At 36.0% G+C, this 14,537-nt stretch overlaps 1 protein-coding gene across 13 annotated transcripts in view; it reads right to left on the bottom strand.

The window, feature by feature from the left end:
- The window catches only part of CCDC169 (coiled-coil domain containing 169), a 129,225-nt gene that overhangs the window by 87,029 nt on the left and 27,659 nt on the right, over positions 1-14,537 (bottom strand). For 12 of the 13 annotated variants that reach the window (XR_007952028.1, XR_007952029.1, XR_007952027.1 and 9 more), the window contains exons 5-6: positions 791-889; positions 621-674 (exon numbers count right to left, since the gene is read on the bottom strand). The exons of the other annotated variant lie outside the window; for it this stretch is intronic. Coding sequence is in view for 4 of the 12 variants with exons in the window: in XM_051986460.1 (XP_051842420.1) it covers positions 621-674; positions 791-889 (153 nt within the window). In the remaining 8 variants the exon portion in view is untranslated. The remainder of the gene's footprint in view (positions 1-620; positions 675-790; positions 890-14,537) is intronic. 13 annotated transcript variants of the gene reach the window in all.

The raw sequence follows: 14,537 nt of genomic DNA, 5'->3' as shown, positions 1-14,537 counted from the left end.
TGTTAGTGTTCAAAGTCTTTCATAATCTAGCCATTTCTTTCCCCCTTTTTCAGTATTCTTACACCTTTTACTATATCCCTCCCACAGACTCTTCAATTCAGTGACATAGATTTCCTTGCTGTTCCAAGAAAAGATACTGCAACTCTCAGTTCTGGGAATTTTCTCTAGTTGTCCCTTTTGCCTGGAATGTTCTTCTTTCTAATCTGTCCCTTCTAACTTCCTTATATTTCTTCAAGTCCTAACTAATATACCACCTTCTACAGGAAGCCTTTCCCAACCTCTCTTAATTGTAGTGATGCATTTGAGTTATTTCCAATTTGTTTTGTATCTATATTGTTTATATATGTTTTGCTTTATTGTTTGCTTATTGTCTTCCCCATTAGTTATGAGCTCCTTGAGGGCAGGGACTGCAAATAAATTGATTATGTAAAGGATTCTTTTAGTTGGGCAAATTGAGTGTTTTTATCTACTTCTGCCTTTCTTCTCACTTTCCATACTTGGAGACTGTTTTTCCTCAGTTTTAATATATTTGCCTAGGAAAACAGAATCTTAGGAAAAAAGAAAATTAAAAGAAAAAAATCTTAATAAGTTTAGTATTCGAATGTGAATAATTGATTTACCTGAGATACTTCTGCTAAATAGGCACGTCGCTCATCATTGGTCTTATGAAAAGCCTAAATTAAAGATACATAGGAGTTCAATATTAAATAATATTAACACTATTATTAACTAATAAATTTAAGTTATCTAGGAACTTCTTAAGTTTTCTTAGAATAGAATAAAAACAAACCTTTGATGCTTGTTCCAATTTAAGCTCATATTCTTTTACTTGACATTCAAGACTTCGTTTTTCTTTTTCTAGCTGTTTAAGTAACTGATTTAAAGAATTCTGGAATTATATAAAATAAATTTATCACATATATTCATATCAATAACTAAGATATTTTATATAACAGATTTTAAATTACATGTTGCAAATTCTGTATAGGAATTTTTTTAAATGCTGAAACTATACTGAAAAGAAATATAGGGATAGGTATTCAAAAAACAAATAATATTTTTAGTAGCATAATTCACATTATAACTTAAACTTTCTTATAGATTTCTTAAAGAAATTTCTCAGAAAACTCATAAGTTAAAATAATGAAATGTGAAAAACTGTAGAGGAACCTACTTCCTAAATCCCAGCTAATATCTCAAAAGGAACTTAGAATGAACAATCATAAAGAAAATCAGAGAGTTTACACGTAAGCAAACTCCTCAATCTAATCTAAAAACTGTACAAAAGACAGTCTGAAGCTGGAAGAAGCTATTATAAGAGTTACACAACAGAAAATGGAGCAAAACTCTAGTTAATATGACAATATAATTTCAGAGGCTAAAAACAACAACAACAACAACAACAACAACAAAAAAAAAAAAAAAACAGAACAAATTCCTACCATAAATGGGACTGGCAGATATAGGCTGGGAGAAGATATTCCAGTATAGACAGAATGAGATCTCATAAATAACTGAATTGTAGAGGGAAATAAGTTTCAGCTGCACACTCTCTGGAGCACTATAAGCAACAGCAATAGATATGGCTAACTAAGAACCTAGATACTGATGCTAGAGGGATTGTGCATGATTGCATTTGCCATACAATGATATGCAAAGACTTATTAAAGTCAAAAAGTATAGTGAATCTCTAGAAGACTGAGGTAGAAAGTCAAAAACTAAGGCAAAAGTTAGAATCTACTACCATTTCAGATTGAAATTGGCAGCATACCCAGAAGAGAAGAATAGCACTTAAATTTAAAAAAAAAAAAGTCTTGTCAAATGCATCCAATAATGTAAGAGTGGCTTGGTTTAAGCATAGAGTTCTAAATATAAGAAATGAGGCTGGAGATATGGAAATGAAAAAATTACATGGGCTAAGAGAAACTAAATCTAGAAGAGAATAATTCCTTTACAACAATAAAGAGTCTCAGAGAAAGAAAAAACGTGGCTTGGCCATAAAGTCTATACAAATACTTGAAAAAATGAAGGTTGTTTTTTTTTTTTTTTAAGAGGAAATTATGGAGCAGCTAGATGGTCTAGTGGATAGAGCAGCAGCACTGGAGTCAAGAGAACCTGAGTTCAAATCTAACCTCAGCCACTTAACATTTACTGTGTGATCCTGGGTAAGTCACTTAACCCCAACTGCCTCATCAAAAATAAATAAATAAAAAAGAAAATCATAATGAAATTAAAATTTAACAAGAAAAAAATTCAAAGAGAAATAGAATAAAAGGTGGAAAACTTTACTTAATGGTAGACTCCATGAAAAATGCAATGGAATAAATATAACTTAACAACTTCATGACACAAAAAATATCTTTAAAAGTCAAAAGACTAAAAAATAAAAATGTATAGTCTTGATGGTCAAAAATAGCTAAATCTGAAAAATAGGTGAAAATAGGTCAAGGAAAATAATTTATAAATTAAGATTGCCTCTTAAACTGGTAGCATGAAATATTATACAGAAATCCAGTTTTTCTACACATTTTCTAACAAAAATCATTGAATACCTGATCAAATAATGACTAAAAAATTCAAAAAATAGTATGGCAGAAACTAGGCATTAACCAACACCTAATACCCTATATTAGGATAAGATTGAAATGAGTTAATGATTTAGACATAAAGGGTAATACTATAAGCAAATCAGGTGAACAAGGGATGGTCTAACTCTCAGATCTGTGGAAAAGGAAGGAATTTATGGCCAAAGAAGAAGTAGAGAACATTATGAAATATAAAGTGGATAATTTTGATTATATTAATTAAAAAGTTTTTCTATAAACAAAACCCAATGCAGCCAAGATTTAAAAGGGAAGCAGAAAAAACTAGGGAAAAATTTTTACATCCAATGTTTTTGATAAAGGCTTCATTTCTAAAATGTAGAGATTGACTTAAATTTATAAGAATTACAAGCCATCCCCCAATTGATAAATAGTCAAAGGATATGAACAATTTTCAGACAAACAAATGAAAGCCATTTTTAGTTATATAAAAATGTTCTTAATTACTACTGATTAAAGAAATGCAAATTTAGACAACTCTGAGGTTTCACTCTCACACATCTTAGATAGGCTAAGATGGCAAGAAAAGATAATGATAAATTTTGGAGGGAATATGGGAAAACTGAGACATTAATATATTGTTGCTGGAGTTGTGAACTGATGCAACCATTCTGGAGAACAATTTGGAACTATACCCCAAAGGATTATAAAATTTTGCATACCCTTTGATCTAGCAGTGTTTCTACTGGATCTCTTTCTCAAAGAGATCATAAGAAAGGGAAAAGAAACCACATGTGCAAAAATGTTTGTAGTAGCAAAGAACTAGAAATTGAGTGCATGTCCATCAGTTGGGGAATGGCTGAATAAGTTATGGTATATGAACATAAAGGGATATTACTGAATAAGAATTGAATTAAGAATTCAATAAGAAATGATGAGCAGGCTGGTTTCAGAAAAACCTGGAAAGACTTATATGAACTGATTCTAAGTCAGGTGAGTAGAACCAAGAGAACATTGTACACAGCAATAAGATTATGTGATGATCAACTGTGAGGGACTCTTTTTAACATTGAAGTGATTCAAGGCAATTCCAATAGATTTGTGAAGGAAAGAGCCATCCACATAAAGAAAGAAATCTATGGAGACTGAATGTGGATCACAACATAATGTTTTTACTTTTTTTGTCTGTTTTTTTCTCATTTTTTTACATTTTTGATATGATTTTTTTAGCAACATGATAAATGTGAAAATATGTTTAGAAGAATGGAACATGTTTAACCTATATTGGATTACTTGCTGTCTACAGGAGGGGGGAAATAGAGAAACGGAGTAAAGGAAAATTTGGAACAAAGATTTTGCAAGGGTGAGTGTCAAAAACTATGTTTGCATATATTTTGAAAAATAAAAAGCTATTATTGTTAAATAAAATTCAAAGAAAAATAATATTAAGCTCTCTCATCTAGTTATGACTGGACAAACACACACACACACACACACACACACACACACACACACACACACATATCAACCAGTAGCCTCTGCCTAGGAAGCCAGTGAGAATATAGGAAATAAATCCAAAAGTCTGATAGCATTGTAAATTAGATATACTCCAGAGGTACCTGAAACCTGCTCATAGTGCTTAAACATGGAAGCCTCAGGTGAATTAGAAACTTCAAATACTCTGACACTCTGACCATAGTCATAGGACCCAAAACTGGGAGCACTCTGCCTGAGATATCCTAGGCAGGGCCAGAAGTCTTCATTGCTCTGACCTGAGAAGATATAGAGATCCCTGAAAACTGATACACCTAGAATCCATAAAATGTAGGGGAACCTGACACCTGTCAGAGTACTGAGTACAAACACACAATGGAGATGTAAATTAATGATAGGAGCCTAAGAAATTGAGCGCAGGTCTAAACAATACTGACATTTCTCAACTCTCATTCAAGAGTACAGAAGGGGGGGCAAGAATTTGGCTCTGGGCCCGGCCCAATGTCCATTAATAAGAAACTAAGGCTGAGTAAATACAAGAATACACTAAACACTATGAAGAAATATTTTAAGTCATATGATATTCAAGACATTTGAAATCCAAAAGAAGGTAACTCCACATCAACTGTAAGAATAACAGAAATTGCTTGATCGCCAAACCTGCATGGAAAAACATATACAAGGGATTCTTAAAAATCAAATTATGAGTGAAATAAGATGCCTGGATAGAAATAATTAGAAAGAACAGCTTGGAACAAAAGCAGAAATTACTCAAATAACAAACTTTATAAAATTAGAATCAGGCACCTCAAACTCAATGATACAATGAGAGAAAAAGAAGTTTGAGCAAAGGCAAAACACTGAAAAATAGAAACAAATATAAAAGGTATATTATTTATAAAACAACAAAAATTTAAAATTTGGAAAAACAAATTGCAAAAAATGTAATCATTATCTGATTATTAAAACCATGACAGAACAAAACAAAAAACTTGAAAATCATACTATTTCAAGAAATTATAAAATGAAAACTGCTCAGATCTATAAAAATCAGAAGGCAAACTAAAATTGGTGAATCAATTCCTGGAAGTAACCCGAAAATGAAAACATCTAAAAATATTATTGCCAAAATACAGAGCTTTTAAGTCAAAGAAAAAATATTAGCCCTCAGAAAAGGAAAAGGTTTAAATACCAAGCAACTTATGCTTTTATAGGACTTGTCAGTAATCACAATAAAGAGAAGAAAATTTTCAGATAAGAAATTACACAAAAGGTAAAAATTAAAACTTAAAATAAAAAACAACAAAATTTATAAGGCTGTGTATAATCCTACATGAGAAAATAAAATTTAAACTTAATGACTTGAAGGCTTTCAATTATTTTTGATGAAAAGATAAGGGTTAGATATTTTGAAATGCAAACACCAGAATTCAGAAAAACTAGAAAAGCAAATACATTTGAGCAATTGGAAAATGATGGAGTACTTAAATTGTAATGTGGGGTAAAGAAACAAGTGTTCTTTCAGAATCTTAATGTCTTTAAGTGTAAGATTTTAAGAAGAAAGAAAAGAGAGAAAAAGGAATACATTGAGAAAAAAGGGAAGAAGAAAATGGTAGAACTACTTATTATTGGATGTAAAGGGCTGAAACTCTGAGTTGATGCATTGAGGACAGACAACTGAGTACTTAAGGCTAACTACCGATTGGACGATACTCTATTAGCATATGCTTGGAAAATGGCTCTCCCCACTATTCTGTGCTGGTTCAATCTTTTGGTGTATACAGAGGATTGTGGGAAGGATTAGGGAGTGGACTAAAACAAGCCAGCGTCACTTTTGGTGGTAGAGGAAGAGAAGGAAGGTCTTGCATCCATTCTGTTCACTTCTACCCCTAAAGACCAAGAATAAAGACCAAGGACTTTTGCTTTTCCTGACTCCAGCCAATTCTAAGGTAGCCAGGGTGCTAACTCGGTCTTCACATTTGTGCCCAATGTGTGGACCAAGGACCCTTATTTCACTGAAGAAATCCCTGGTGACCAGGAAATAGAGTGAGTATTTTAATAGACAAACAGGGAACTTACTTTGTTAAGGGCTAAATTAGTATCCTTTTCTAGCTGAAATAGGGCAGATGTTGGGAAAAGATTCTCCCCCAGCGCCAGCCCCACCCCAACCCCTGCTCTCACCCTGAGGTGGCGCTATAGAAATCATACTTAAGTTGATCCAGGAACAAGGCTTAATTGTAACTTGGTTGCAGATCGCTAGACTCTTGGCTACATTAGAACACACGTCCCTTTGGTTCTTAAAGGAAGAAGAAATAGGGCCAGATAATTGGAAACTAGTAGGAAATCAACTATGTGAATACTACAATGATAAAGGTCCTGGTTCAATTTCCAAGCAAACATTCTATATATACAACATAATACAATTGGCCTTAAAGAATCCTGCAAGTTCTAGAAAAAAGAAAAGGTTTAGGAACAGCCAGATGAGGACAGGTGAGGAAAAAGAGAAGGACAAAGAATAGATTAATAGCAACATCTCTGGAGGGCCCGGGGAATTAAGTGAGGATGAAGGGCGTGGTGAAGGGCGTGGTGAAGGGCATGGTGAAGGGCATGGTGATTCTCGCCCTCACAAGGCAGCTTCAACCCCGCCTATGGAGCAGATTATTGACCCGCCTCCATCAACTCCACCTTCTGGGATGGAGAGAGGAAAAGCTGTGGGAGAGTCAGTGATATCATCAGCACCTACCACAGCAATCACTATCACTCCTATCAAAAGGCAGTATTTAAAGCCACAGAGGAAGGGAAAGATAGCTGAGTTGAAACTACAAATATATCCTGTAATTCCACAGTTTAACTCTTCAGGTCAAGAAAGTAGAAGATACGCTCCTTTTGATATAGACATTCTCAAAGACCTGAAAAAGGCTTGCACTTTTATGGGGATACATCAGCTTATGTTAAAATGTTATTATAGAATTTGGCTTATGAAGTCTTAACCCCTAGGAATTGGAAATCTCTAGCAAGGACATGCTTAGAACCTGGACAAAACTTGTTGTGGCTTTCTGAATATAATGAGCTCTGTAGGCTACCAGCCCAACAAAATAGTCAAAGTGGAGTTCATGCTGCAATCACCTGTGACCAACTAACAGGTGTAGGTTCTTATGCAGAAATTTCAGTACAGATTAATTACCTCTTAGCAGCATATGAGCAAATTGCTGCTGCTGCTATCAAAGCATGGGGCTTTATCCCAGGTAAACAAGAGACAGAGGAGAAACCTTCACGAAAATAGCACAAGGTCCAAATGAACCTTTGTTGATTTTGTGGGACATCAGCAGACAGCTGTCATATGAACTATTGGTGTAAATGCAGCAACAGAAATTATAATAAGACAACTTGCTAAAGAAAATGCTAATGAGATTTTTAAAAGAATACTAGGACTACACAAGGATGCTCCTTTAGAGGAGATCATAAGATGCTGTGCCATAGTGGGCACAAATACTATAGCTAGGCTATGATGCAGATGTCCCAAGATCTGAACATGGGAAGATATGGTCTCTCTTGGCAAGGGACTTCCAGAGAGACTTGTCAATGCTCTCAATGTGGTGAAGTAGGGCACCTGAAAACTCACTGTTGGCATAGAGACAGAGTGAGAAAACAGGGTGGGAGAATAAGACCCCAAACTCCATGTCCAAAATGCACAGAGGCTTCCATTGAGCATCAGAATGTAGACAGATTCAGGGAAACGGGATGAGGGGCCCAGCCCCAGGGCCCAAGGCAACAAACACTTGGGGCATGATGGTAGCCAATGCTACACCCAGAGCGTGCCTAGAAGTTCAGTACCCAGACATTACCAATCAGCCAGGAAGCCATATGATGGGAGAAAGGGATTTCACAATAAATCAGCCAGGAAGCAAGCTAATGGGAGAAAGGGATTACAATTGGGGAGAATAGAGTTGTATGCAGCTGGGACCACTGAGATACCCCCTGGAGAGGTGAAATCTGTTCCTCTCCAGCCTATGGATCCCTTGCCTCCAGGCACAGTAGGCTTGATCTTTTCACCTCCTGAGAGCACTTATAAAACAGTGTTCATCCACACACTAATGTGGGAAACTGGGGAATATGTAGATAATATCCCAGTCACTAATAGAGGTAGACAATGTGTGACTTATCACTCAATCTCCTGAGTAGTAGCATCCTACTCCTAATAAGCAATCTGGTGATAGTTGCCCGGGTTCTGACTCCAAGCAACAAAATCCAGGGATATATTGGACAGCAGCTGTGACAGCTGACCAACCTATGATCACTATCTATATAAATGGCATACCATTAGAAGGATTGGTAGATACTGGTACATTCAGTCATTAGAGGTACCAACTGGCCCAGTCACTGGCCAAAGATTAAGGCACTCATCTACATTTCTAGCGTAGGAGGATCAATAGCAGCTAAAGTTAGTATTACCCCTTTGAGATGGATATTTGAAGGTAAAACAGGAGTTTTTACTCCTTTTATAATTGAAAAAATTCCCATCAATCTGTAGGGAAGAGACATTTTACAACAATTAGGATTAAAAATGAGTATTTTGGGTTTTTTAGGCAGGGCTGCTGTTGAAGGCCTGCCAACACTTTTACCTATTCCTATCCAATGGAAAACTGATTCCAGTGGGGATGGAACAGGGGCCCTTAGATAGCGATAAAATTCAGGCCTTATGAGCTATAGTACAGGAGCAATTTGATCAAGGACATTTACAACCTTCTTTAAGTCCTTGGAATTCCCCAGTATTTGTTGTAAGAGAGAAATCTGGAAAATGGAGGATGTTGACTGATTTAAGAAAGGTAAATGAACAGATGGAAACTATGGGAATTCTCCAACCTGGACTTTTATCTCCTACTCAGTTGCCTAGAGAATAGCCTCTTTGGGTTATAGACATTAAGGATTGTTTCTATTCTATCCTTCTAGAAAAGGAGGATATGAAAAGATTTGCCTTTTAAGTGCCCAGCATTAACTTAGCTGAGCCTTATAAAAGATATGAATGAACAGTTTTGCCACAGGGAATGAAAAACAGCCCTACTACTATGTGTCAAATGTATGTTGCTACTGCTCTTGCTCCAGTAAGAAAAGCATTTCCAAAAGTAATGTTATTACATTACATGGATGATATCTTGAAGGGATATATGCACCTGAGGAACAAATGTTAGAGGCATGTCTACAAAAGACCATAGAAACACTAAGGAACTACAAATTGCACATAGCCAGAAAAAATTCAAAGACATGCTCCTTTAATATTAAAAAGGATATGAAAGAATAGGATATGAAGTATACCCTAAGGTGCTTACAGTACAAAAACTTTCTTTAAGAACAGAGAAATTGAACACCTTAAATGACTTTTCAAAATTTATAGGAGATCTCCAATGGATGCATCCAGTGTTAGGCTTGACTATCAATTGCAACCATTATATGACATTTTAAGAGAAGACAGTACTTTAAACTCACCACATCAGCTTACAAAAGAAGTTCAAGAGGCTTCGAGAGAAGTTGAACTGGCTTTATCCAATGTGGTTGAAAGAGTCACTCAAAAACCCTTGGAAATATCAGTTTTTGCTACACAAGAGGCACCCACAGTAGTCCATCAAGGAAACTGTGTGATAGAGTGGGTGAACCTCCCAGCACAACCAGAACAAAACCTTACTCCTTATCCAGTGCTTGTGGCTAGAATTTTATTAAAGGCCATTAAGCAAGTAGTACAATTATATGGGGTAAGACCTGACAAGATATACACCTTTTATACTAATGCACAAATTAATATATGCTGTGAAACCATCCCAGAGTGGCAAATTTTATTAGCCATGACTCCAAATTTTACACATGGGTCTCCATTAAAGATAATGAGACTATTATATAATTGGTGATGGATTCTTGTTGAAGAAAAAGTTTCTAGAGTTCCCCTTAAAGGACCAGCTATCTTTACAGATGCATCAACACATAATATTTGTGCTGTATACTCTCATGACTTAACTATAAAGAGAGTAGTCAGAACTCCTTTTTGGTCCACTCAGCAGAATGAATTGTATGCAATCATTCTAGCTCTTATTATCCAGGAGACATAAATATAATATCTGATTTGGCCTATTCAGTAGGTGTGGTACAAAGAATTGCCACAGCCCAAATAAAATTTGTAGCCTCTAATATATATCAGCTCTTTAAGGAACTTCAAGAGCAAGTGAGAAAGCATCCAGGTAAGATTTATATCTTGCATATCCACTTTCATAGTGGATTTCCAGGTCCTATTTTTGATGATAACTCAAAGGCAGATAGCCTTCTAACTATGCTGGCCAATACTCCTTTATTTAAAGAAGCCCAAGAATCTCATTTTAAATATCATCAGGATGCTTGAGTTTTATGTTTACAATTTGGAATAACACAAGAAAGGAAGCTAGGGACATAGTAAAAGCCTGTATAGCTTGCCTTCCTTTCCACACTCCTACACTGCCTCCAGGAAAGGACCCTTGTGGCTTAAGATTCAATGAAATTTGGCAAATGGATGTGACCCATTGTAAATCTTGTGGTTGTCTTTTATCCATGTTGTGGTAGACACCTTTTCAGGATTCACTTTTGCCATACCAGCAGCAAAAGAGGCAGCCCGAGTGGTCACTGAATTCCTTATACAAGCATTTGCAATTATGGGTATGTCACAAGCAATAAAAAACAGACAATGGTCCTGCATACACCTCTAAACATTTTGCACACTTTTGTGAACAGTATCAGATTTTACACATTACTGGCATATCCTTTAATCCTCAAGGACAAGCAATAGTAGAGAGGAGAAACAGAGACATTAAGATGCTCCTCCAAAAACAAAAGAAAGAGGGAGCCACAGGTAACCCTAGAGAACTTCTAAATCTAGCCCTTTATACTATTAACTTCTTGATTTTTGACAAAGATGTACTGGCTCTGGCAGACAGGTTTTATAACCCAACGGAAGGGCAGTGTCCAGTGCGAGCAACCCCACTATCTTTTAGATAATCGCCAGGTGATGTGGAGAGACCCAGAAAGTGGTGAATGGAAAGGACCAGATAGGTTAACTGCTTAGGGGAGAGGGTTTGCTTGTATCTCTACAGATGGAGAAGGAATCAGACGGGTGCCAATAAGCTGTATTTGCCTTGTCCATCAGAGAAAGAGGAGCAGACCCTTGAAACGAAGGAGAAGACCCAAGAAACATTGGGTGGTTCCATTGCTCCCTGTGCCCATCACTGAAAGAACATGGCAGTTATGGCATTTGACTCATGGACATCAAAAATTGTTGGACTTCAAAACCCTCAGGAATCACTGGAATCCCTGAGACATGAAAAGATTGTTGTAAGACTTCAAAACCCTCAATTATCATTGGATTCTCTGAGACATGATAAGACTGTTGTAGGACTTGAAAGCCTTCAGGAATCACTGGATTCTCTGAGACATAATAATACTGTTGTAGGACTTGAAAATCCTCAGGAATCATTGGATTTTCTGAGAAAGGATATAAGACTGTTGCAGGACTTCAAAATCTGCAGGAATCATTGGATTCCCTAACATATAAAAAGACTGTTGCAGGATTTCAAAAACTTGCGGGGATCATTGGATTCCCTGATACGTGAAGCAATGGACAATAGATTGGTTTTGGACTATCTCTTGGCTGCTAAAGAAGGCATATGTGTGACTGTTGTTTACATTCCCTCCTTCTAGGACTTCTGGAAGCCTTTTACAACACCATGTTGATTCATATTGTTTGTTATACCACTACTTGCACGTGCAATTCATGTTTGTTACACCACATTGAGCCTGCACTGACTGTGGGGAAGAGTCATCACTAATAGCCTCTGTGTTATTGCTATGTGCTTATGTAATACTTCCCATGCTGATGGGTTTGTGCATACCTGTTTCTAATAAGACCCTTCAGCCCAGAAACCCACTAGCAATCCCCACTTCCCTTTGGTGCTTTTCATCTCCCTTCCTGAGATGTCAGGGAGGGCATGATCATCTCCTTTTTAGTGTTTTTACCTCCTTTCCTGAGAAGTCAGGGAGGGTGTAATCACCATCTTTTTGAGGTTCTCACCTCCCTAAGAAGTCAGGGATGGCGTGACCACCTGTGTTTTCTAAAAAAAAGAAAGTGGGAGATATAAAGGGCTGAAACTCTGAGTTGATGCACTGAGGACAGACAACTGAGCACTTAAGGCTAACTACCATTTAGACAATATTCTATTAGCATATGTTTGGAAAATGGCCCTTCCCATTATTCTGTACTGGTCCAATCTTTTGGTGTATACAGAGAATTGTGGATAGGATTAGGGGGTGGAGTAAGACAAGCCAGGGTTACTTTGGCAGTAGAGGAAGAGAAGGAAGGTCCTGAGTCCATCCTGTTCACTTCTACCCCTAAAGACCAAGAATAAAGACCAAGTACTTTTGCTTATCCTGACTCTGGCTGATTCTAAGGTATCCAGGGTGCTAACTTGGTCTTCACAATTGGGATGTAAGAAAACTATATAAATATTAAAAAGGGTATATGGGCAGTAAGCATCACATGAACTTTTACTCTGATCTGAACCAGACAAATGAGGCTTATAGATACATGCACACAAAGAGTTTGATTCAGAAATATTTTAAATTCAACAGGGAAACAGGTAAGAATAGTGAAAGAAAAAATGGGACTATAAGAGAATATAAGTAGGAAAAAAAATTAGCTGCAACCAAAATTAATTTCAACTTTTGAGGGTAAATAACAAATGAGGGAATAAAACGAAAGCAGTAAAAGATAAGTTTTGGGAGTTCATGGAAAGGGAAGAAAGGAGTTACAGTGGAATGAAAACACACCATTTTAATTTTGGACATCAGTATTGATCACATTTATTCTCATTTACTACCTCCTCCTTCTTAGAATCCAATAAACACTAATTAAATGACTACTGTATGCCAACCCTATGGTGAACACTGGAAAATGGCTTATTTCTAAAGGAATAGTTAAGGATAGGGAAGAGAGGAAGAGTTGGTATAGTACTAAATTTATGAACAAATTTAGTATCATTTTAATAGCCTAAACATAATTAATTTTTTTTGTAAGAAGTCTTCTACATACTAAGAAAAACTGTCCAAATCATACAAGGGTATTAAATTCATTATTCAAGAGAAAGAAAAACAAAACAACAAAATAACTAGATCATGACAGACTATAAAAGCAAAAGAAAGTAGATTTCACGTCATGAAAAGTTGAGTTTTCTTTTTTTTTAATTTTCTTTTTTCTTTTTATTATTTTTATTTATATTTTTATTTTTTTAAAAATTGAGTTTTCAATGGGAAAAGATAAATTTTCAGCAAAAGGAAGTAATTAGATGTTTTGGGTCCTTTCCTACGTTCACTCCTTTTATCATTCCATTTATTCCAGTGCCTTATTATCCTAAGCATCTTCTTTGTACTAACTATAAGTTACAATCTACCCCCAGATGCTTCACAAGATATTACCCTTCTGTTAGCTACTATCTCCTTTTTTCTAATCTCTATTCTCTTGAAGAACCAGTTCAGTTCTATGCTGTTTTATCATCTCTCTCTTAATCTGTTGTCCTATTACTGATTCTTCTTTGTCATATCTCACTTCCTACTTTTGCTAAAATTAGTAGAAAACTATGTTGACTGGAGCAAATTCAAATTTGTCATCAAATCGTAACTGGGCCCTTAAAACAGGCAAGATAATTTCTCTATTTTTTTCCGATGAGGCATTTCACATTTTCTTCTATTTTTTTTTTCATTTTCCCCCATTTTGTTTGATTCTTGATGTTTCATAAAGTCATTAGTTTCTCTACTTACCCAATCTAATTTTTAAGGAATTATTTTCTTCAATTAGCTTCTGTAATCCCTTTTCTATTTAGCAAATTCATCTTTTTTAAGAAATTGTTTTCTTTTTCTAAACTGTTGATTCCATTTCATGATTTTCTTATATAACTCATTTCTTTTTCCCAGTTTTTTCTTTGATTTTTAAAATCCTTTTTGAACTCTTCTAAGAGGACCTTTTGGCTTGAGACCAATTCATATTTCTCTTTGAGGCTTTGTATGTAAGCATTTTAACACTGTTGTCTTCTAAGTTTGTGTTTTGATCATTTTTGTTTCTATGATCTGAGTTTTTTTTTTTTTTTTTTTGCTTATTTTCCAGCTATTTTATGACTTTTAAAGTTGAATTCTGGTCCTGGGGAGACTTTTCCAAGGGTCTTATTTTGGGAGTGAGGGACCTGGTTACTGGCTCTCTGCCAGGTCCACAGAGCTGACAGTCTGCCCCATTGTGCTGGGACAATCTGGCCTACTCATGCCTCTTGTTCCTGTAGCACCTGTTTCATTTGAACTGGAGGTCTTACAGTTGGTTCACTATGCCCCGACCTGCTGAACTAGGACCAAGGGAATGCACTGGCTGATTTGTGCTGGGGCTAGGAACATTCTGCTGGTTTGCCCACATACTGCCTGCAGTGAGCTATGCTTCTGTTTTATTCA

Source organism: Antechinus flavipes, chromosome 3 (genome assembly GCF_016432865.1).
Source record: "Antechinus flavipes isolate AdamAnt ecotype Samford, QLD, Australia chromosome 3, AdamAnt_v2, whole genome shotgun sequence".
NCBI lineage: Eukaryota > Metazoa > Chordata > Mammalia > Dasyuromorphia > Dasyuridae > Antechinus > Antechinus flavipes.
The sequence above is the reverse complement of the archived record's forward strand: the minus strand, read 5'-3'. Positions and strand labels throughout refer to the sequence as shown.